This window comes from Hypanus sabinus, chromosome 6 (assembly GCF_030144855.1).
Source record: "Hypanus sabinus isolate sHypSab1 chromosome 6, sHypSab1.hap1, whole genome shotgun sequence".
In the NCBI taxonomy this organism is placed as follows: Eukaryota; Metazoa; Chordata; class Chondrichthyes; order Myliobatiformes; family Dasyatidae; genus Hypanus; species Hypanus sabinus.
This window is the reverse complement of record NC_082711.1, coordinates 129,028,519-129,052,303: the sequence shown is the minus strand read 5'-3', so window position 1 is coordinate 129,052,303 and position 23,785 is coordinate 129,028,519. Positions and strand designations below refer to the sequence as shown.

Here is a 23,785-nt window from a genome sequence, read left to right as displayed (position 1 = left end):
CAATGTATTAAGTAACTTCAATATAATATTGCAGCTCCTCCTCTGATTTATGAAGGTCAATGTGCCAAAAGCTTACTTTACAGCCCTGTGTACCTGTGATGCCACTTTCAAGAAATTCCCAAATCCCTGTGCTCTATTATGCATCTCAGTATCTTACTATTTACTGCGCAAGTCCTACTCTAGTTTGTCCTGCCAAAATGCAAAACCTCACTCTGCTCTACATTAAGTTTTTCACCCTATTTTTCCAGCTGGCCAGATTCCACTGCAAGCTTTGATATTCTTCTTTGCTGTCCATTAAGCCCCCAATCTTGATGTCACCTACAAATTTGCTGATCTAGTTTACCACATGACCATCTAAATTTATTGAACTCCCCCATGACTATCATGACATTGCCCTTATTACAAGCCTCTTCTACATCCCATTGTAATAATAAATAGGCATCCGTTAGTCTCGAGAGACCATGGGTTTGCGTCTTGCAAAGTTTCCAGGGCACAGACCAGGGCAGGGTTGTATGGGAGATTGGCAGTTGCCCATGCTGCAAGTCTCCCCTCTCCACGCCAACCAAGGGAAGGGCAAGGGCCAATACAGCTTGGCACCAGTGTCGTCGCAGAGCAATGTGTGGTTAAGTGCCTTGCTCAAGGGCACAACACACTGCCTTAGCTGAGGCTCAAAGTAGCAACCTTCAGATCACTAGACCAACGCCTTAACTACTTGGCCACATGCCAACACCATTGTGATATGTACTTCATATCTTAACTATAGTTGAAGGCCTGTATATAACCCCAATCAAGGTCTTTTTACATTTGCAGTTTCTTAACTCTACCCACAGGAATTCTACATCTTCCGGTCCAGTGTCACCTCTTTCTAAGGATTTGATTTAATTTTTTTTACCAACATCCCCTCTACCTACCTGCTTGCTCTTTTGATAGAATGCGCATCCTTAGATATTACACTCACAACTATAATTTTTTTTCAGCCACAACTCAATGATGCCCATGTCATACCTGCCAATCTCTAACTGAACTGCAAGATTACCAACCTTATTCTATATACTGTGTGTTCAAAGATAACACCTTCAGTCCTGTTTTAATCACCCTTTTCAATCTGCCCTCCATGTTACACTTCAGTTCATCCCAATGATGGTAATTTTGTCTGATCGTCTGCCTGTCCTTCCTCACAATCTCAATACATAGTGCATCTACTTGTATATGAACTGCCCCATCCTCTGCATATCACTACTGCCAAATTAATTTAAACCCTCCCAACAGCTCTAGCAGACCTATCCACAAAGGTATTGGTGTCCCTGGAGCTGAGCTGTAAACAATCCTTTTTGTACAGGTCATAACTTCCCTTGAAGAGATGCGAATGATCCAGAAACACAAACACAAACACACACACACACACACACACACACACACACACACACACACACACACACACTCCCTCCCTCCCTCCCTCCCCTTGGCCTCACATTCATCTGCCAAATCATCCTTTTTTTTAAACCCACAATGGTACGTGGCACTGGCAGCAATCCAGAGATTACTCCCCTTGGGTCCGGCTTTTCAGCTTTCTACTGAACTCCCTATATTCTCTCTTTAGGATTCATCCCGTTCCTCCCTACATTGTTGGTACCAGTGTGTACCATGACTTCTGGCTGTTCACCCACCCACTTTAGAATATTGCGGATCCAGTCCGAGACATCCCTAACCCTGGAACCTGGAAGCAACATACCATCCTGGTGACTCATTCACATCCACAGAAACTACTATCTACTGACATCTTTTATAAACCTGCAGACACTCATGGTTATCTTGACTATACCTCTTCCCACCCCTAAATGTGCTATTCTTTTCTCTCACTTCCTCCATCTCTCCTGTTCTCAGAATGAGACTTTCTATTCTAGAACATCTTAGATGCGCTCTTCTTTTCAAAGAACAGGGTTTCCCTTCCCCCACTGTCAATGCTGACTTCACTCATCATATTCCAGGACATATGCCCTCACCCCACTCTCCTGCCGTGATAATGGAGAAAGGGTTCTCTAACTTCCCAAACAAGCCTCCCTAACTTCTGCCATGTCCAATAGGATCAAAGCACATTTCCTATCCCCACCACCCCTCTCCACATTTCATTGAGATCACTCCTACGTGACTCCCTTATCTTTGCAACATGACAAGCTCATACACTTTACCCCTTACCACCATTCAGGGCCCTAAACAATCCTTCCTCTACATTAGTGAGACGACGCAAACTGGGGGACCAGTTCATCGAGCACCTTCACTCTGTCTAAGTTGATTTCCTAATTCCATTCTGTCATGTCTGCCCATGGCTGCCTTTACTACACAATGAAGCCAAACTCAGGTCGGAAAAGCACCAACTCGTATTCCAACCTGATGGCATGAATATCAATTTCTCTAACTTACAGTAATTACTATCCTCCCCCTCTCTTTTTTCATTACCCATTCTGATTACTCTTTTATTCCTTCTCTTCTTCTCATCTGCCCTTCACCTCCGTTTGGTTCCCTCTTCTTACCTTTTTTCCCACAGTCCACCTATCACCTGCCAGCTTCATACTTCATCTACAGAATCTCTCAAGTTTCTGTGTTTTCTAGTTCTTGAACCCTTCTCAGAGGATAACTTCTGGCTTTCTGTATCCTTTATTATTGTAAATATCTCTATCAGATGTTCCTACAAGCTCCTATGTTCCAAATAGGATAACTCTTTACCTTTTTCAGACAATCCACTTAACAGCTCTTCATTCCTTGGTAAACCTCTTGTGCTTTCCATTTGTCCTTCCATATGACATGCATAACTGGACGCAATGATGCATTTGGAGTTAAACCGGTTTTGTGTAAAGGTTCATCATGACTTTGAAATTGACAGGATCCTTTATGTATTTAAACCACTTTCCCAACCAACCTAGGCACTTTCAATGTCTCTACTCTTCTGCTTAGAACTGTACTACCCACTTTTATGTTTATTCTTATTATTCTACCCACAAGTCACTGTTATTTCATTCAGGTTGATGCAAAATTAAAATTTCATATCAACCCATATGAAATTTGGTATGTCATTCTTCAGCCATTAAACAAAACCTGTTTAGTATTTTGTTCGATTCTGCAATGGGCCCTACTTCCAGGTGACTAAGCCTTAATGCTGTATCAGTGTCTTTAGACTTTTAAGTTTAAATAAGCTATGCATGTTAATGCTAATAAAAAATCATTTTGTATTCTAGAATACTGGAATTCGAATGTTTAAATGTGAACGCTGGTGGTAAAAATGTTGGATGTGAAGTGGAACTCTGGGACTGCTCTGGTGATCAGAAGTAAGAAAACAGTGGAATTAATATGTCTGTTAGTTACAAGAGTTTGCTCCCTCAATTACTGTCAACTTGCCCTGAAATTGGGCAAGATCAAAAATGGACACATTACCCAGGTCTGAATTCTTCCACTTAAAATTAAAATTTAAGATTAAATTAAGTGTAACACTTACCCCACAGGCTGGTATATGTCTAGGGGAAAAGGAGATCCAGACACTCACCAACCCCACCTCCCATACACAAAGGTGCTGTGGGAATCAAGTTTATGCCACGCGCACACACAGAGTATCAAACACACACCAGGTACCGTTATGAAATACACTTTAAAGATTTTACTAAAACTAAAAGAGTACTATGCAATAAAATATATACGAAAGAAAAGAAAAAGTAAAAGGCGCCAACTTATCAAAGTCCAGTCAGTTTAGTGCACATCGTTGGAGCTCAACCATCGAACCATTCGACCCCTCGTCACTTTCCTCCCACCTCCACGTCCTCGCACCCAGGACCACCCTGGTGGTCAAATGAGCAGTGCAGTGCACGTCCACCTTCCTCGGCGTCTCCTTCCCGACTCCCTGACTCCCCTGAAAAAACCGCGAAAACCCCTAAGCTCCCAGCCTCACCAGACAAAATAACATTCCCCATTGGTTAACAAAATGAATACAATCCCCATATCAGCAAGCCTAAAGCTAAACAACTGCAAGAGGAACACTTATCAGACAAAGAAGCATTCCTACTCTTAACAAACCAAAGAAGCCATTTTGAGTAACATACACAGGACATTGTACATAAGATTAAAATTTCAGAGTTAAAATTTGCATAGAACCTTGGCCAATTTCACACTTGGAATATTGGGCATAGTTTTGATGTCCGTATCAAGCTACAAAGGTAGGGATAATTTATAAGGATGACCTGGAATTCAGTGGGCACAACTTATTAAGACAGATTGAATAGTTTGAGGCACTTTTCCCTGGAACAGAGGACTGAAAGTGCCCTGACAGCACCTTTTTAAAAATTAAGATAGAATCTCCTTTCCTTCCTTCTATTCTAAAATTGTCCCAGTTGCATTTGAGTAACAAAAAATTCCCCGATGTACACTTCTTGCACATGTCTGTAATTTCCTTGTCGTTCTCCTCCAGCTCCCACTATTTGGAGATCTGCAGTAGCATGACTATATTCTATTTGCTTTGCATCTGCAACAAAATGAATTTGCTTCTTGCCCCTCATGTTTCCTTTGTAACATTGCAGTATCATCTCTGATCAACACTCTTAGTCCATTTCTCTTTCTCCTTAAATAAACACAGATTATTTCTGCACAGCTGATCAGGCAACATCTGTATAATAATCTTTTTTTATCATTTCTGAAAACTGTAAACATGAATATTAAGTGCTTGGTGAACTCAGATTTTAGACCTTTCCATTACTGCAACACATCTGTGCTGGATGTTCTGCCAGCATATTTACATACAATAATTCTAAACTTGCATTTGTATTCCTCATAGTTACACCTTCTGTTGAAACTACTTCCTTTATTGGTATGATCCTGTGAAAGAGTCATTTAGACATATGAGGGCAGATATGGAATTTGGTATTGTGATCCGCAAAGACCTTGTGGGCTGAAGAGGCGTTTTCTTTTCTGTAATGTACTGTTTTATGTTCTGTTCAGTGGTCTTGCTCTTTTAAGCTTCTGTGTACTGATGCTCATCCCACAGAAACTCAGTACAAACCTTCCCTGCCATATTAGTAGATTCCCCCAGTGGGGATATCTCTCCCACTGCCATGATGCATTCCTCTGGAGGAGGTCCTCTTACCTCAGTACCTGTTCCAAAGGTCTCTCATTCTCCCCCCTGAGCTAGTGTTGATCCTTCTTATCATCTGCCACTGAACACAATTTGGAGATCCTATTCTTTTTCTAAAGCTCCTTCCCCAAATCTGAAAACTTTGTAATCATGAAGTACTGACTGGGACCTCAGTACCTGCTCTCTCCATATCATTGTTACATGTGTACCATACACCTTGTCATGCCTTTCTTGCAAACTATTCTGTGCCCCCTACTTAATTAAGGGAAAGAGAATTGATGCCTTTAAGGGGAAGCTCGTTACTTAAGTACATGAGGGAGAGAGGTGAATAAGATTATGACACCATAAGGCAACATATGTAGAGTATTGATATCATTACAGTATAGATCTGTTTGGACAAATGGACTGTTTTGAAATAGAATAGGAAACTAGAATAACAAATAAAATATTTTTCAATTCTCCAGGTACACCAAACAAGATATTTAACTAGTTAAAGAGATTAAAAATTAGCTTTATTTGTCACGTGCATCAAAACATGTCATTTGTGCCAATAACCAACACAGTCCAAGGATCTGCTGGGAGCTGCCTGCAAGTGGTACTATGCATAGCCACAATTTAACATCCCTTACTAACTTGTACCTCTTTGGAATGTGGGAGGAAATTCAAAGTAACTTTATTATTTATGGTATAGAGTATGGTATAGAGTATGGTATAGAGTCACCATATACATTTTCATAAAATCCAAGAAACCTAATAGAACCATTGAAAGACCACACTCAACAGGACACCAAACTGTGCAACTACAAAAGAAAAAAAATAAATAATAGTAATAACAAATAAATAACCAATAAATATCAAGAACATGAATGAAGAATCCTTGAAAGTGAGTCTGTAAGTTGAGGGAATTGTTCAGTGATAGGGCAAGTGAAGTTGAGTGAAGTCATCCCCACAGGTTCAAGAGCTTGATGGCTGAGGAGTAGCAACTGTTCGTGAACCTGGTGATGTGGGTCCTGAGGCTGTCTTCCTGGTGTTAGCGTTGAACGGAGAACATGGCCTGGGTGGTGGGTGTCCTTGATAATGCTTTCCTGTGGCATTGCGTCAGTTGGTAGGGTAAAGAATCAGCAGTAAAGATTCATTGGTGGGCTGGGCTGTAACCACTACATTTTGTAGGATTTTCCATATAAGTGCATTAGTGTTTCCATACCAGGCAATGATGCAACCAGTCCACCGCATAAGTTTGTCAAAGTTTTAGATGTCATGTCAAATCTTTGCAAACTTCCAAGGAAGTAGAAGTGCTGCTGTCCTTTGTTTATAATTGCACTTCCATGCTGGGCCCAGGGCAGATCCTTTGAAATTATAAATTATAAATTATGAGGAATTTAAAGTTGCTGATCCTCTCGACCTCTGATTCTCCAGTGAGGACTGGCTCATGGACATCTGGTTTTTCCCTCCTGAAGTCAATAATCAGCCCTTTGGTCTAGAACACTTGCAGTCACGGGGAGAATGTACAAGTTGCTTACAGTCAGCAGCAGGAATTAAACCCTGATCACTGGTGCTGTGAAAAGTTACACTGGCCACTATGTAACCATGTTGCCCTTATCCAGTAGTTGGATATTATCAAATTATTATTCAAATAAATATCCAATTTAGCAGGAGGATGGGAACCGGAACAATAGTGCTGAGGATGAAGGAGTTGGTTTACAAATAAAGGCGATGTGTAGTGAGACTGCTAGCTAGGAGAGGCTGATGATAGGGCAGAATTGCAGTCAATAGGATGAGTTCCAATGTAAAAGGCAGACAAAATTGAAAAGGGTGAATACAGGACTGACCGGGTTATATTTGAATGCACATAGTATACAGAATAAGGTAGATGAACTTGTGGCACAGTTACAGATTGGCTTCATAACATTGTGGGTGTCACTGAATCATGACTGAAAGAAGATTATAGCTGGGAGCTTAACGTGCAAGGATACACAATGTATCAAAAGGGTAGGCAGAGGGTGTGGTGTGGCTCTGTTAGTAAAAAAAAATGAAATCAAATCATTGGAAAGAGGTGACATAGGTCAGAAGATGTTGTATCATTATGGGTAGAGCTAAGGAACTGCAAGAGTAAAAAGACCCTGATATACAGATCCCCAAACAGTTGTAAGGATGTGGTCTTAGAAATTCTAAAAGGGCAGTGTTACAATAGTCATAGGGGATATCAATATGCAGGTAGATTAGGTAAATCAGGTTAGAGCTGGATCCTAAGAGGGGGATTTCTAGAATGCCTGTAAGATGGCTTTTCAGAGCAGATCATAGTTGAGCCCACCAGGGGATCAACTATTTTGGATTAGGTGTTGTGCAATGAACCAGAGTTGATGAGAGAGCTTCAGGTAAAGGAACCCTTAGGAGAAATTGATCATAATGTGATAGAATTCACCCTGCAATTTGAGAAGGAGAAGCTAAAGTTGGATGTATCAGTATTACAGCTACATGAGAGAGGAACTGGCCAAAATTGAATGGAAAAGAATACTGGATGACAGCAGAGCAGCTAAGGCTGGAGTTTCTGGAAGTAATTCGGGAGGCATAGGATATATACATAACAAAGACATCCCAAATACTCTAAGGGCAAGATGACACAACCATGACTAACAAGAGAAGTCAAAGCCAACATAAAAGCCAAAGACAGGCCATATAATAGAGCAAAAATTAGTGGGAAGTTAGACAATTGGGAAGCTTTTAAAAGGCAACTATAAAAGTAATTGAGGAGAGAAAAAAATGGAATATAAAGGTAGGCTAGCCAATAATAAAGAGAATAACAGAAGTTTGTTCAGATGCATAAAATGTAAATGAGGCGAGAGTGGATATCGGACCACTGAAAAATGACGCTGCAGAGATCATAATGGGGAGCAAGGAAATGGTGGATGAACTAAATAAATATTTTGCATCAGTCTTCACTGTGGAAGACACTAGCAGTATGCCAGAAATTCGAGTATCAGAAGGCAGATTGGGTGAAGTTGCCATTATTAGGGAGAAAATTCAAAGGAAACTGAAAGGTCTGAAGATAGATAAGTTACCTGGACCAGATGGTATACATCCCAGGTTCTGAAAGAGGAGACTGAAGAAATTGTGGAAGCATTAGTAATGATCTATGAAGAATCACTAGATTCTGGTGTGGTTCCAGAGGAATGGAAAATTGCAAATGTCACTACACTCTTCAAGAAGGTAGAAAGGCGTAAGAAAGAAAATTGTAGGTCAGTTAATCTTACCTCAGTGTCTTTGGAGATGTTGGAGTCTTTTGTTAATGATATGGTTTTCAGGCGCTTGGAGGCACATGTAAAATTAGGCCATAATAAGCATGGTTTCCTTAAGGGAAAATCTTGCCTGACAAATCTGTTGGAATTCTTTGAAGAAATAGCAAGAAGGATAGACAAAGGAGAATCAGTGGAAGTTGTCTACTTGGAATTTCAGAATGTCTTTTGACAAGGTGCTGTAGCGGTGTGCTACACGCAGCGCTAAAATTACGACACGGAGTCGGTAACTGCAGTCGAAGGAAAAAACTTTATTCGAAAAATTCAGCCTCACTTTTAAGCCTCCCTCAACCGGCCCCCCATGGCGCAGAGGCTCCAAAGCTCTGTGCTCGCAAACCCCTGTAGGCTATCTAATTGTGAGTCGGTTCGGATGCGCCAGGAAATGGGTCGCCACAGTGCCACACATTGTAACAAGAGCCCATTGTATTACAGGAAAGATACTAGCCTGGATAAAGCAGTGGCTGACTGGCAGGAAGCAAAGAGTGGAAATAAACGGAGTCTTTTCTGATTGGATGCTGGTGACTAGTGGTGGTCCTTAGGGGTCTGTGTTGGAGCCACATCTTTTTACGTTATATATCAATTACTGGGATGATGACTTTGCAGCCAAGTTTGCAGATGTTGCAAGGATAGGTGGAGGGGCAGGTAGTTTTGAGGAAGTAGAGAGGCTACAGAAGGATTTAGACAGAATAGGAAAATAGGCAAAGAAGTGGCAGATGGATTACAGTGTTGGGAATGTATAGTCATGTACTTTGGTAGAAGAAATAAAAGGGTAGACTATTTTTGAGAGAAATTAAGAGAAAATACAAAAAATTTGAAGTGTAAAGGGCCTTGGGAATCTTTGTACAGGATTCCTTAAAGGTTCATTTGCAGGTGGAGTCAGTGGTGAGGAAGGCAAATGCAATGTTAGCATTCATTTCAAGAGGACTAGAGTATAAAAGCAAAGATGTAGTGTTGATGGTTTATAAAGCACTGGTGAGGCCTCTCAGTGTATTCTGTGCAGTTTTGGGCCCCTTATCTGAGAAAGAATGTGCTAACATTGGAGAAGGTTCAAAGGAGGTTCAGGAAAACAATTCTGGGATTGAAAGGCATTTGATGGCTCTGGGCCTGTACTCACTGGAATTCAGAAGAACAAGGGGTGATCTCATTGAAACCTATCAAATTTTAAAAGGCCTTGATAGAATGGATGTGAAAAGGATATTTCTAATGGAGAAATTTTAAGACCAGAGGACACAGCCTTAGAATAGAGAGGCAGCCTTTTAGAATGGCGACAAAGAGGAATTTCTTCAGGCAGAGAGTAGTGAATCTGTGGAATTCATTGCCACAGGCAGCTCTGGAGGCCAAGTCATTGGCTATATTTAAGGCAGAAGTTAATAGATTCCTGATTAGTCCGGGCATGAAGGGATCTGAGGAGAAGGCAGGAGATTGCGGCTGAGATGGAAAATGAATCAGCCAAGATGAAATGGCGAAGTAGACTAAATGGGCCAAATGGCCTTGTTTGGCTCCTTTATCTTATGACTTAATAATAATATTGAATGTTACACGTTCACCTATTATGTACTTACTCTTTTTCAATTCTTATATTAATTTTCACATAATGTTCTTTTCATCTCTGAAGGTTTGAGACATGCTGGCCTGCTTTAATGAAAGACTCCAATGGAGTTATCATTGTGTTTAATGTCGATGTACCCAGCCACCTGAAAGAGATTGAGATGTTCTATTCCTACTTTGTTCAGCAGCAAAGGTTACATGACTCTCAATGTCTTCTCATTGCTCACCACAAGCCAAGCTCAGCAACTGGTAGAAGCCGGCCAAATCTGGGTAAGTGAAGGAATTGTGAGCCTCTGACTATTATATTACAGAAGATGACATCTGGTGCAATTCAATGGGTTTTCAAACAATTTCTGATTTAAGGAATCAAATGTTAGACCAAACCATTTAATCAATTGTGTGTTAAAATTTTATTCTAAAATGTTTTGCATTATATGTTGGTAAATATGTATCATCAGATGCCAAACTCTGTACAGATGGCAGCTGTGTGAGGATAAAATGTGGATACTTGGAGCCATGTGACCGCTGTGAGAATTAATGTGTCACTGTGCTGCAGTTCTCCAGAAACAAATGGAACAATTGTGTTGCCTCCGTCTTCCTTCTCCCTTCTTTTGTCAGTGTGCTAATTGCATTGTAAACCATGAGATAAAGACTTTTGGATTAATTGCAGCAATTAGTTAGCAAAAGGGTGATTTAAGATTGTTTAATGTCATTTCCTGTACACAAGTGTAAGAGAGAATGAAGTAATTATTACTGCAGGTCCATTTCAGCACAAAAAAATTCAGTAAGATAAAGAACACAATGAATATACTTACATAAGTTAACTTTGTGTGTATATATTGATTGTATGTCCATAAAATGTCTCTAGGCATTAGACTCTAGGTGTCTGTACATAAGTGACTTTAACAGGAAATGATGAAGAAGTAGTGGTGGGGGATGTGGAGACATGGGTTAGTGCAGGGGTCAGCAACCTTTACCACTGAAAGAGCCACTTGGACCCGTTTCCCACAGAAAAGAAAACACTGGGAGCCGCAAAACCCGTTTGACATTTAAAATGAAATAACACTGCATACAATGTTTTGTTTTGCCTTTATGCTATGTATAAACAAACTATAATGTGTTGCATTTATGAAATTGATGAACTCCTGCAGAGAAAACGAAATTACATTTCTGCATGCAACAAAAACATTTTGAACTCCGAAAAAAAGACGTTGGGTTGAAGGTTACTTTTAAGTAAAATACTCAACGTCTATTTGAGTCCTTCTTGTATTTATGAAAAATGCCAAACTTAAATTTGCCGCCAGCAGCAAACCAAAAATAACGTCAGCCAGCTGTCAACCTGAAAAATAAAAGGACTATTTCACTGAACAATGAAAACATATGAATATACGTAAAATAATAGGCAATTAAAATATTTATCATACTTGTTCAGGTTGACTCACACCTGACAATGCAGTCGTATTCAGTAGGGATGGATCGATGCTTAGGGGAGTGACCGGGAAGGATAATGTGTTTTTTTCCTCTCTGAACTCACAGAAGCGTTTCCCAAACGATGTTTGCATTGCGATAATTGCAGAATGTAAATACCCCGAATTTATCATGTCGTGACCTTGTTTGAACTCTCTCAAATTGGGGAAGTGAGACAATGTGCCTTTCTGTAAATCTCTGGCAAGCACTGTCAACTTGCGCTCGAATGCCAAAACATCCTCCAACATGTGCAGGGCTGTACGTCCTTACCCCTGAAGAGCTGTGTTCAGCGTGTTCAGGTGCGCTGTCATGTCTACCATGAAGTGTAGCTTTTCCAGCCACTCTGGCTGTTCCAGCTCAGGAAAGTTGAGCCCTTTGCTGCCCAGGAAAGTTTTCACTTCTTCCAGACACGCGACAAAGTGTTTCAGCACCTCCCCTCTGGACAGCCAGCGATAAAAACACGTTGTAGCGGTGTGCTACACGCAGTCAGTAAACTGCAGTCAAAGATAGCTTTATTCGAACTAAACAGCCTTGCTTTTAAGCCTCCCTCAACCCGCCCCCCATGGGCGCGGATGCTGCAAAAGACACGTACTCACAAACCCCCGTAGGCTATCTCCCTTAGCCTGAACGCTGGCTAATTGTGAGCCGGTTCGGATGTGTCAGGAAATGGGTCGCCACAACGTCTTATTTAGATTGTACAAGATCACCATAATCTTCAAATTTAGATTTACATTTCAAAAACTAACAAACTAACATAAAATACATTTTAATTAAATACTGACCATGTAGCGGTGTGCTACACGCAGCGCTAAAATTACGACACGGAGTCGGTAACTGTAGTCGAAGGAAAAAACTTTATTCGAAATCTTCAGCCTCACTTTTAAGCCTCCCTCAACCTGCCCCCCCCCCATGGCGCAGAGGCTCCAAAGCTCTGTGCTCGCAAACCCCCGTAGGCTATCTAATTGTGAGCCGGTTCGGATGTGCCAGGAAAAGGGTCGCCACAACCAATTATTTCCCAAAGCAACAGGGAACCGCAGCACAGACGTAAAAGAGCCACATGTGGCTCCGGAGCCGCGGGTTGCCGACCCCCGGGTTAGTGGGTAGAGGTGTTGATCAGCCTTACTGCTTAGGGGAAGAAAGTACTTTTGAGTCTGATGGTCCTTGCATGGAGGCTACATAGCCTTCTCCTTGAAGAGAGTGGGTGAAACGGTGAGTGGGATCCTCCATGATTTACTGACCTTTTTCCAGCACTTTTCTGTATGTACATCCTTGATGGCAGGTAGGCTAGGCTGGTGATGCACTGGGCAGTTTTGACTACCCATTGTAGAACACTCCTGTGTGCCACAGTGCAGTTTCCATACCACACAATGGTGCAGCACATTGGGATACACTCTACTGTGCAACTGCAGGACCATAAGACCAGAAGTGAGAGGAACAGAATTAGGCCATTTGACCTATTGAGTCATCTGTGCCATTTCATCATGGCTGATCCATACTTCCTCTCAACCGCATTCTCGTGCCTTCTCCTGGTAACCCTTCATGCCCTGATTAATCAAGAATCTTATCATCCTCTGCTTTAAATACACCCAATGACTTGGCACCACAGCTACCCTGTGGCAATGAATCCCACAGATTCACCGCCCTCTAGCTGTAGGAATTCCTTATCTTCATTATAAATGGATGTCTGTCTATTCTGAGGCTGCACCCTCTGGTCCTAGATTCTCCCACAATAGCAAGCATCCTCTCCACATCCACTCTATTTAGGCCTTTCAATATTCATTGAATTTAGGAGCTGAGAGGTAATGTTGCAGCTGTTTAGGACCCTGGTCAGACCCCACTTGGAGTCCTGTGCTCAGTTCTGGTTGCCTCACTACAGGAAGGATGTGGAAGCCATAGAAAGGGTGCAGAGGAGATTTATAAGGATGTTGCCTGGATTGGGGAGCATGCCTTATGAAAATAGGTTGAGTGAACTTGGCCTTTTCTCCTTGGAGCGAAGGAGGATGAGAGGTGACCTGATAGAGGTGTATAAGATGATGAGAGGCATTGATTGTGTGGATAGTCAAAGGCTTTTTCCCAGGGCTGAAATGGCTGCCACAAGAGGACACAGGTTTAAGGTGCTGGTGGGGTAGGTACAGAGGAGATGTCGGGTAAATTTTTTACTGAGAGAGTGGTGAGTGCATGGATTGGGCTGCTGGCAACAGTGGTGAAGGCAGATACGATAGGGTCTTTTAAGAGACTTTTGGATAGGTACATTGAGGCCTATAGGTAAGCCTAGTAATTTCTAAAGTAAGGACACTGTACGCCTTTTCTTAACCGGAAACGTCGACTACTCTTTTCCATAGATGCTGCCTGGCCTGCTGAGTTCCTTGAGCATTTCACATGTGTTATTCCATCTGCTACTTGCCTATTCTCCTAATCTATCCAAGTCCTTCTGCAGCCTCCCTGCTTTCTCAATACTATCACCCCTTCACCTTTCTTCATGTCATACACAACCTTTGCTACAAAGCCATCAATTCTGTCATCCTATCATTGGCATGTAATGTGAGTATAGATGTGCAAAGCCCAGCTCTTTAGCCTCCTCAGAAAGTAGAGTCATTGGTGAGCTTTCCTGATAGTGCAATGTGTCTTCTGGAGCCATGAAAGGTTTTGCAAGCTATGCACACAAATAAATTTGAAAATCTGCACAGTTTTCACTCTGTTCTGCTAATGTAAAGAGGGCTGCAAGTTTTCCTGAAGTTGACATTATTGAAGAAGAGGTTATTTGCCTGGTACCAGGCCTCGAACTCTTCCACCTCCTCTCTGTAGGCTGTCTCATCATTGTTACTGATGAGCCCCACCACTTGGTCATTGGTGAACTTGAACTTGACTCGGGCTGTGCAGTCACTTGGGAGCAGAGTGTACAGCAATGGGCTCAGCACACAGCCCTGGAGCAGCCAGGTGTTTGACTGTTTAAATGTCATTTTCTTTGCAGTTTAAATAAACTTACCGTGACCTGTGAAACATTTTGGAACTTCAATGTATTTATATCGTCAGTGTTTCAAGGTACAGCACTGTTACAAATTATAATTGTAAACACAGAATGGAAGCTCATTGTTAAACTGTGGCCCGCTGAATGCCAACACTGTCTAATCAAAACATTTTACTCTTGCCATTCCGTCTGTCAGTTGCTTTGACTGCCTGACATAGTTTACTTGTGTTGTGAGTTGTGGTTTGTGCTTGTTTGATGTTCATATTATTAAAAAAACACAAGTTCCAAACAACTTTCATGCTGTTTAATAATTTCCTGCTCAGAGCAATGGTTGGTCTGCACAGCTGTTTAAAAAAGATTAGAGGAAGCATGGCTCTATGGTATAAAAGCAGCTGTTTTGTGCAAGGCACCATCTTCTTTAGATCCTCCCTTTCGAGTAGTACTGTTCTGTTCCTGTTCTCTTTGTTCAATCATCTCTTAAAAAATGATCATGAAGCAACGAGTTTTATGCCTCGTTCCTGACTTCTAAAAGAACCTCAGATTTAAACCCCAGAATCTGACTATGAGGAGGGCAGTTGTGCATCTTGACCATGTGGGGTCTTTAGGTTATGAAGTTCAACACCTAGCTGCACAGTGGTGCATTTAAATCCTATTTCACAGAGGAGATTGAATCATACTTTGGAAGAAAAAGGGTGAAATAGGTATACAATTGGGACTTGAGGCACACAACAATCCCTGATTACTAATCAGGCCAAGATTTATATCCTGCATTTACAATCACTAATAATGATCAGTTTGATTGTAACTGGCATCTGACCAGGTCAGCATTGAGTACATTAGTCCCAAATGTCCCTAATTTCTTTATTCCTCAAATTTGTCAATTTTTCATAATAATTTTGCATTTAAGTAGAATATTGTATATAGATTCTCATTTTTTCTTTTCATGTTCATCAGCAACCAGTAGTCATAATCATGAGACTTGTAAAGCAAAATAAACAGTATTTAATTTTCAGACATCTTTAGTTTCAATATGCTGGCATACAGATCTAACATGCACAAGTGAGAAGCAACTCCCAGCTGTGTTGAGCAGTCTTTACTTTAAAAATCCTGCAGGTCTCTCAGGATGTGTTGGTGCATATAGCTTGGTCACTTCTGTGATTGATCATAGCTAATTTTCTTGCAAGTACAAGTTCAGTTTATTATCTTTCAACTGAACGCATATCAAATAAAACAACGATCCTCCAGACTAAAGTGCACAACACAGAACATATAGTACACAACAACACATCAAGTAGCAGTACCACAAGTAAATTAACAAATAATTAGGGGCATTTATGACACAAATTAATAAGTAAACGGTATAACACTACTGGCGATTCATGCCTGGTAAAGTCTGGTGGTGGCAAGGAGTTCAATAATCCTAAGGCTTGGGGAAAGAAGCTGTTTCCCTTCCTAACAGTTCGTGCCCTAATGCTACAGTCTTGCCTGATGGTAAGGGATCAAAGATGAATGGGAGGGATAATTGACAATGCTAAGGTCCCTGCATAAGCAGTGCACCTAATAAATACCTCTGCTAGATGGAAGGCAGAACCCGATGTTCCTCTTAGAAACCTTTGCAATCTTTTGTAGGGACTTGCAGTCAGATGCCTTACAATTCCCATACCAGACAGTGAAGCAGCTGCTCAGGACACTTTTGATGGAGCACTTGTTAAAATGGGGAAGGGTGTGGGGGATCCTCACTTGCTTGAATTTCCTCAGGAAGTGGTGATGCTGCTGTGCTTTGTTAACCAAAGAGGTGGTGTCGAGGCACCAAGCGAAATTGTCTGTTACGTGCACTCCCAGAAACATGGGGCTCCGAACTGTCCTATGTGTAGTAAGGGGTGGACAGCCTGCACCTTCCTAATGTTCACTATCATATCTTTGGTCTTGTCATTGTTGACAATCAAATTGTTGTGCTCGCACCATTCTACTAACCGCTCTACCTTGTCTCTGTATGCTGCCTTATCATTGTTGACGAGACCATCCACTTGTGTCATCAGCAAATTTGATTCGGTTTGAAATGGATCTAGCAGTGCAGCCATGTGGCAGCAGCGGGCTGAGCCTGCAGCCCTGGGGAGCACAGATGCTTAGTGTGATGGAGCTAGAGATGCCAAGCAGGATATCGGCATGCTCCTCTTGTGGGATGAGGGAAGGCAGGGAGACCTTCATTGTCCCTGATGCCTACAACTGCAAGAAGTGCATTGAGCTGTAGCTCCTAACAGCGTTAGAGCTGGAACCGGATGAACTCCGGTTCATTCAGAAGGCTGAGGGGGTGATAGATAGGACATATCGAGAGGTAGTTACACCCAAGGTGCAGGACACAGGAGACTCGGTGACAGTCAAGAAGTGGAAAGGGGATAAGGAGCAAGTGCAGAGTACTCCTGTAGCCAACCACCACAACAGCAGGTATATCAATTTGGATACTGTTGGGGAGAGTGGATGTCAACCTAACAGGGTCACCGTGGTTAGGTCTCTGGCACTGAGTCTGGCTCTGCGACTCAGAAGGGAAGGGGGGAGGAGAGGTGCACTGTGGGATTTGTTAGTTAAGAAAATGGACAGGAGGTTCTGTGGACGTGGACGAGATTCCAGGTTGGCATGTTGCCTCGTGGGTGCCAGGGTCCAGGATATCTCGGATTGAGTCCTCAGCATTCTTAAGTGGGAGGATAAACAGCCAGAAGTATTGGTCCATGTAGGTACCAATGACATGGGTAGGAAGTGACAAGGTTCTGGATAGGAAGTTCAGAGACTTCAGTGCTATGTTAGACCTCTAGGGTTGTAATCTCAGGATCATGTGCTTCAAATGCTCCATTTGAGGAAAAAATGGAATATGAAAGTAAGCTAGCCAGTAATAGTAAAGAGGATACCAAAAGTTTCTTTGGTTACATAAAGTGTATAAGAGAGGTGAGAATGGATATCGGACTGCTGGAGAAAAATGCTGGAGGGGTAGTAACGGGGACAATGAAATGGCAGATGATTTGTATAAATATTTTGCAATAGTCCTCACTGGAGTATAGTGGAAGTTCCAGATGTCAGGAGTCATGAAGTGTGTGACATTACCATTACGAGAGAGAAGGTTCTTTGGAAACTGAATGGTCTGAAAGTAGTTAAGTCCAGATGGTATACATCCCAGGGTACTAAAAGAGGTGGCCGAGGAGATTTTGATGACATTAGTAATGATCTTTTAAGAATCACTAGATTCTGGAGTACTTCAGGAAGACTGGAAAATTGCAAAAGTCACTCCAACTATAGGCCAGTTCGTCTGATCTCAGGGGTTGGGAACATGCTGGAGTCGATTATTATGGATGAGGTACTTGGAGGCACATGATAAAATTAAGCCATAGTCGGCATGATTTCCTCAAGGGAAAATCTTGCCTGACCAATCTGTTGGAATTCTTTGAAGAAATAACAAGCAACATGGTCAAAGGAAAATCGGTTGATGTTAGAACCATAGAACACTACAGCACAGTACAGGCCCTTCAACCCTCCATGTTGTGCCAACCCATATAATCCTTTTTAAAAAAGTACTAAACCCACACTACCCCATAACCGTCCATTTTTCTTTCATCCATGTGCCTGTTCAAGAGGCTCTTAAATACCCCTAATGTTTTAGCCTCCACCACCACACCTGGCAAGTCATTCCAGGCACTCACAACCCTCTGTCTAAAAAAACTTACCCCTGATATCTCCCTTAATTTTGTACATATGCCCTCTGGTGTTTGCTATTGGTGCCTGGGAAACAGGTACTGACTATCTACACTATCTATGCCTCTCATAATCTTGTAGACCTCTATCGTCCCCTCTCATTCTTCTATGCTCAAAAGAGAAAAGTCCCAGTTCTGCTTCATATGACTTGTTCTCCAATCCAGGCAACATCCTGGTAAATCTCTTCTACACCCTCTCCATAGCTTCCACATCCTTCCTATGATGAGGTGACCAGAATTGAACACAATACTCTTAAGTGCGGTCTCGCCATACACCACCAAGTTTTGCACTTGGATTTTCAGAAGGGCCTTCATGAGGCTGCTTAACACACTATGAGCCCATAGTATACAGGAAAGATTCTAGTATGTATAAAGCAGTGGCTGACTGGCAGGAGGCAAAAAGTGGGAATGAAGTGCGCCTTTGGGTAGCTGCCAGTAACTAATGGTGTTCCACAGGTGTCTGTGTTGGGACCGATTCTTTTTACATTATTATGTCAATGATTATAGATGATATAAAGGTAGCTGGAGAGGCAGATAGTAGGAAGTAGAGAAGCTACGGAAGGACTTGGACAGATTAGGAGAATGGGCAAAGAGCGTGCCGGGTTGATGTCGATCCAGTGATTCCCGTACCATCCGTGCCGGGTTGATGTCGAGCTCGCAACTCGACCTCGTAAAAAAAAAACACTGCCACCTCCAGTTTAAATTCCCACATGGAATATTGTGCAGGCTCAAATACAGTACCCGAACCCAGCACAGCCCCCACTTGTCCCATTTAACCTGTCTCAGTGCGGTACAGTTTAGGACCCAGGGATTTTAGATTGGTGGTCCTTAGGACCCAGCGGAGCTCGGGAGCCGGTGCAGCTCGGGACCCGCCGCCCACAGTGTTTCTGTTCCATTGACGGGAAGCAATCGCAATTGAAAATAAAGTGGAAATAATAAAGCATTTGGAAAGAAATGATACACCATCGGTCATTGGAAAAGCGTTAGGCTACAGTCAGTCAACAATGGGAACAATTTTAAAGGATAAAATATAAAGTGAGAATAATGGAGCATGTGAAAGGCCCTGCCCCAATGAAAGCTACAATTATTACTAAGCAATGCAGTGGTTTAATTATTGGAATACATATGTTTCTTAAGTGTTTTATATGCATAGAAAGGTAAAATGTATACTATATACTAAGACAAATGTTTGACTAACTGACGCTAAATAATAACAGATGCACTTGTTCCGACTTACATACAAATCTGACAAAGACGGACTCGGGAACAGAACTCGTCCATAACCCTGTTATAATTATTCCAGGATTGAATGGCTTGTCATATGAAGAGTGTTTGATGGCTCTATGCCTGTATTCACTAGAATTTGGAAGAAAGAGGGGTGACCTCATTGAACCCTATCGAATGGTTTCGCTTATTAGAGTGGATGCTTCCTACTGGGGGAGAGTTTAAGACCAAAGGACACAGCCTCAGAATAGAGGGGCATCCTTTCAGAATGGAGATGATGAGTAATTTCTTTAGCCAAAGAGTAGTGAATCTTTGGAATTCTTTGCCACATGCAGCTGTGGAGGCCAAGCCTTTATGTGTAGTTAAAGCAAAGATTGATAGATTCATGATTGGTCAGGGCTTGAACAGAATTTGGTGAAGGCGGGAGATTGGGGATGAGAGGAAAATTGGTGAAATGGCAGAGCAGACTCAATGGGCCAAATGGCCTAATTCTGCTCCTGTGTCTCATGATCTTATATTTCTGCCAACACAGGCTGACTGTGGCCTTTCTGTCAAGAAGTGCAAGATCTGGTTACAGAGAAAGATCTTGAGATCCAATGCAGACCGTTTACCCACCGGCTTCTAAAAGATATTCATATTAAATGCCGAACTTATGTCTGCAGCAACTGGTAACTGTTTGTTAATAAGGTGTAGGGAATTATTTCAACTTTGTGATGAGGGATAATCAGAAGTTACAGATTTCTCGGTTGTGATTCTCAGTGACTTTCAATTAGTGTAGAAGATTACCTTGTCAGCTGCAAGGAGTGTCTACCTCTTCAATATGCTTCTGAGGTGAGTACAACATTCCCAGTCAGCTTTCTCAATGACATCATTCCCTTGCAATCTCTTCTCCATTCTCCTTGCATCGCTCTCCCAAGCAGATAGATCAGCTGTATACGCAGGGACCAGGAATTATACCATGCCCTACTTCAAAACCTGGGAACATTACGACCAGAACCAGCTAAGCTTAAGTCTCATCTAGCAAACTATTGGGACTTTGAAAATGTGTTTTTGAGTGCCTTGATATGTCCCTTATTGTACATTAAACAGCCATGCACTCCTTGCCCACCTCTCCAGTACTCATGCAATCCCAACGAATTGTGTGATATAGATACAAGAGAGACTGCAGTTACTAGCAATCTGGAGCAACACAAAATACTGGAGTAACTCTGCAGTTCAGGTAGCAGCTATGTAGTGAAATGAACAGTTGATTTTTCAGGCCAAGATCCTTCATTAGGAACTCTTCTAACTCTGAACAACAGAGAAAATCTGCAGATGTTGGAAATCCAAACAACACACACAGAATGCTGGAGGAACTCAGCGGGCCAGGCAGCAAAGTACAGTGAACGTTGATACATGGACATTGCCTAGTCTGCTGAGTTCCTCCAGCCTTTTGTGTGTGAGCCTCTTAACATTCTTACACTGTGTAAAATATATGTGCAGCTGTAGACTTTCACTGTAAAACTTATGCATGGTGCATCTCATGGTACAGGCAGGCTAGTCAGATCCCTGTTTTAACGTATTAGATGCATTTTTGGAGCTGTTAATTGGGATGCTAACTGGTGATAGGAAAGAATATCATTCTATTCGCATAGGTGTTTATGTGTGCAAGCACTTGGAGTACGCATGAATGCAGTTGCGATTTGCTATATATTAATGCCAGTGGCCACACTTTCACTGGATTGAGAACATCATGAAGGAAACTAGCTAAGTTGTTCATGTCCAAACTGCACTCCACTTTTTATAACCACAGACCTGGACAGTCTACCATCACACATCCTTTGTTGCTCTATTAATATCCTTTTTGTTTTGACTTTCCACTGAGCAGAGCTTGAACAGCCAGTATCCTCTGTCTGTTCCATCTGCTCTTGCTTGTTTTGTGAGATCCACAAGGTGAAACCTGTAACCAATTGAAACAGTGGGCAGGAGTCCTTGGAATGAATGATTTCCTGTGTAAGGGAGTTATTGTTGTCTTGTGTGTCCTGTAACATTAAAGATGGAAATTGAAAATGTCTGATTATTGGCGTTTGTATTGCTGATGACAATACATTGTATTTGTATTGTATTGCTGTGATTCTTGCAGTGTGACTCATGCAAGAGAATTTATTTTCATTGTAGTTTTAAGGCATATGTATTCAGCCTTGCAGGTATCATAATTATGAGCAGTTATTCCTTCTATCAGTTATTTCCAGATCCATCATTTCTGCCTCTGTTAATTGTATAAAGGTTGCCTGACAATCTTTGGTTGTTTCCCTAAAGTTACTCTGACCTTCTTTCGTATGGTGGGTGGGAAAAGAGTATGAATGTTGAATGGATGAAGATCATTTGTTCTGCATCCCCAGTTGTTAACAAAGTTGATCCTATCCCCTTGAACTCCATATATTTAAGAATCAAAGAATATTTGAACAAAGACACACTTTCTTTTGTAGACTGAAAGGTTAAACTTCAAGTAATGGTCAGAAAATGGCTTGTATATAATTTCTTTGTAATAGGGATATGATTTCAGCTCCTAACAAGTTTTGGTTCTTTTTTTCCATTAGCCCAGCAACTAAGCAAGCTGAGTTTGATCCATTCAAACCTAGAAGAGGATCCAGAACAAGTCCGCACAGCTTTCCGTCAGCATTTGGGAACGGTTGTTAGTTCTTTGTCAGAAAGCAGAGAGAAAGAAGAGATGTCAATCATCACTTAATAACTGCTGATAGATTTTTAAATAGCTCCAGAACAGAGCAGCTTCAATCAAAAATCCAAAATTGCATTCATTGGCATATTTCTAGCTCTCTTTTCTACTTTGTCACATTTGCCCAGCGAATGCAGGTGAACAGTCGGATTTGTGTGCACTTTGATGCTTTTGACTGTTGCTATTCTGAAAGAGCAACTAAGTTGGTTCTGAGGATTTTCCATTATATCTAAGCACTAAATTGGAGATGCAAGGAATACTTTTATATTTTATCTTTTATGTGCTTTAACTTCAGAGCTCAATATTCTAAGTGGGGAGATAGTAAACAGATTCAGATTGAATGTGACAGCAGCAGTATTTATTACTGAATCAGTGCCCACTTCCAAATGTCTTAAAATAGTTTTTGGATTTGCATTGTTTTTCAATTGGCACTTGCAGATAAACCAGTGTTTTACTAAAGTAAATTCTTACTTGTCTGTGACACCACACGCTATTAACAGTCATTGGTCACTGGAGACATAAGCTCAGCATTTAATACAAATCCTTTAGAAGCTGGTGGAATGACTAACCAAAAGTCCACGTGTATTGGTAACCAAACTAACTACCAAAATACATTTTGCAATTATTATTGATTTCTTTCTCAAAGTGTTCACCAGTTAGATATTAGCTAGTCTAAAACTTTGCTCAGCAAATTGTAAGAGCATAAAACTGTTCTTAAATATGAAACATATTCCACATCATTGTCATGTCTGAAACTTCTAGTTCTGCTTAAGTATTTAATTTGAAAAATAAGAGTAATTCTTAATTTTTTTCCAAGGAAGTACTGGGCACAGCAAGTTATTATTTATAATGAGTGTAAAGCTGGACTAGACTTCACAAAATAAAGTTGAGACCAGTATTTATTCACTATATACAGTATAGTTTTGCTGGATCTGCTTGAACTGTTATTTATCAACTTCAGTCACTTAGTGGCTTCCCTTCCACTCTTGCACTGTTACTACTGGTGGGTTCTGCGAACCCTTTGATTCCACTTTTTTTTTAATTTCAAACAGTGTCCTCGGAGACTCATTCAAAATACAACTCTGCTCCATTATCCACTACACTGGTAGATCTGTAAAGATGCCGAAGTTGTATAGATGAGACCCTTATCCATGGTTGACTTGATCATAAAGTTTTGATAATTATAAACACCGGAGATTCTGCAGATGCTGGATATCCAGAGAAAAACACACAAAATGCTGGAGGAACTTGTTGCATGAATGAAGTCACTGGAGAAAATTGCTGGTAAATACAAAGCAACTTCCTTAGTCAACAAGACAAGGTACAGCCGGCATTATATGGAGATGCTTTCAGTGGAAAGGTCTGCTGGCCCAACATGGGGCTCGATATTTTATGTGCCAAATAAAATACCATATTTAAAAGTATGGACAATGCTTTCTTTGAAACTACATACAACCGTCACACCTCCTGATTTGCATCCTCACCACAGACACCCAAATTAGTTTTAATCAGCATTTCTGGAATGGGATTCACAGCTTTTAGGAACCCATTGTTAAGAGCTGCGCTCCAAATTAAATGCATATTTTCAGATGTGAAGCCAAAGTCGGTTGCTAAATGTATATGTCCTAAACCCAAAAATCACTCTAACAGAACTCAGTAGGTCAGTCAGCATCTCTGGAGGGGAATAAGCAGTTGATGTTTCACGTGTTTCGATTC

At 41.4% G+C, this 23,785-nt stretch overlaps 1 protein-coding gene across 2 annotated transcripts in view; it reads left to right on the top strand.

The window, feature by feature from the left end:
* Positions 1-23,487, top strand: part of ift22 (intraflagellar transport 22 homolog (Chlamydomonas)) — a 45,623-nt gene extending 22,136 nt beyond the window's left edge. For both annotated transcript variants that reach the window (XM_059972935.1, XM_059972936.1), the window contains 3 exons: positions 3,234-3,323; positions 10,022-10,224; positions 21,933-23,487. In XM_059972935.1, coding sequence (XP_059828918.1) covers positions 3,234-3,323; positions 10,022-10,224; positions 21,933-22,081 — 442 coding nt within the window. In that variant the 3' untranslated portion in view covers positions 22,082-23,487. The remainder of the gene's footprint in view (positions 1-3,233; positions 3,324-10,021; positions 10,225-21,932) is intronic.
* The last annotated feature ends 298 nt before the right edge of the window (positions 23,488-23,785 follow it).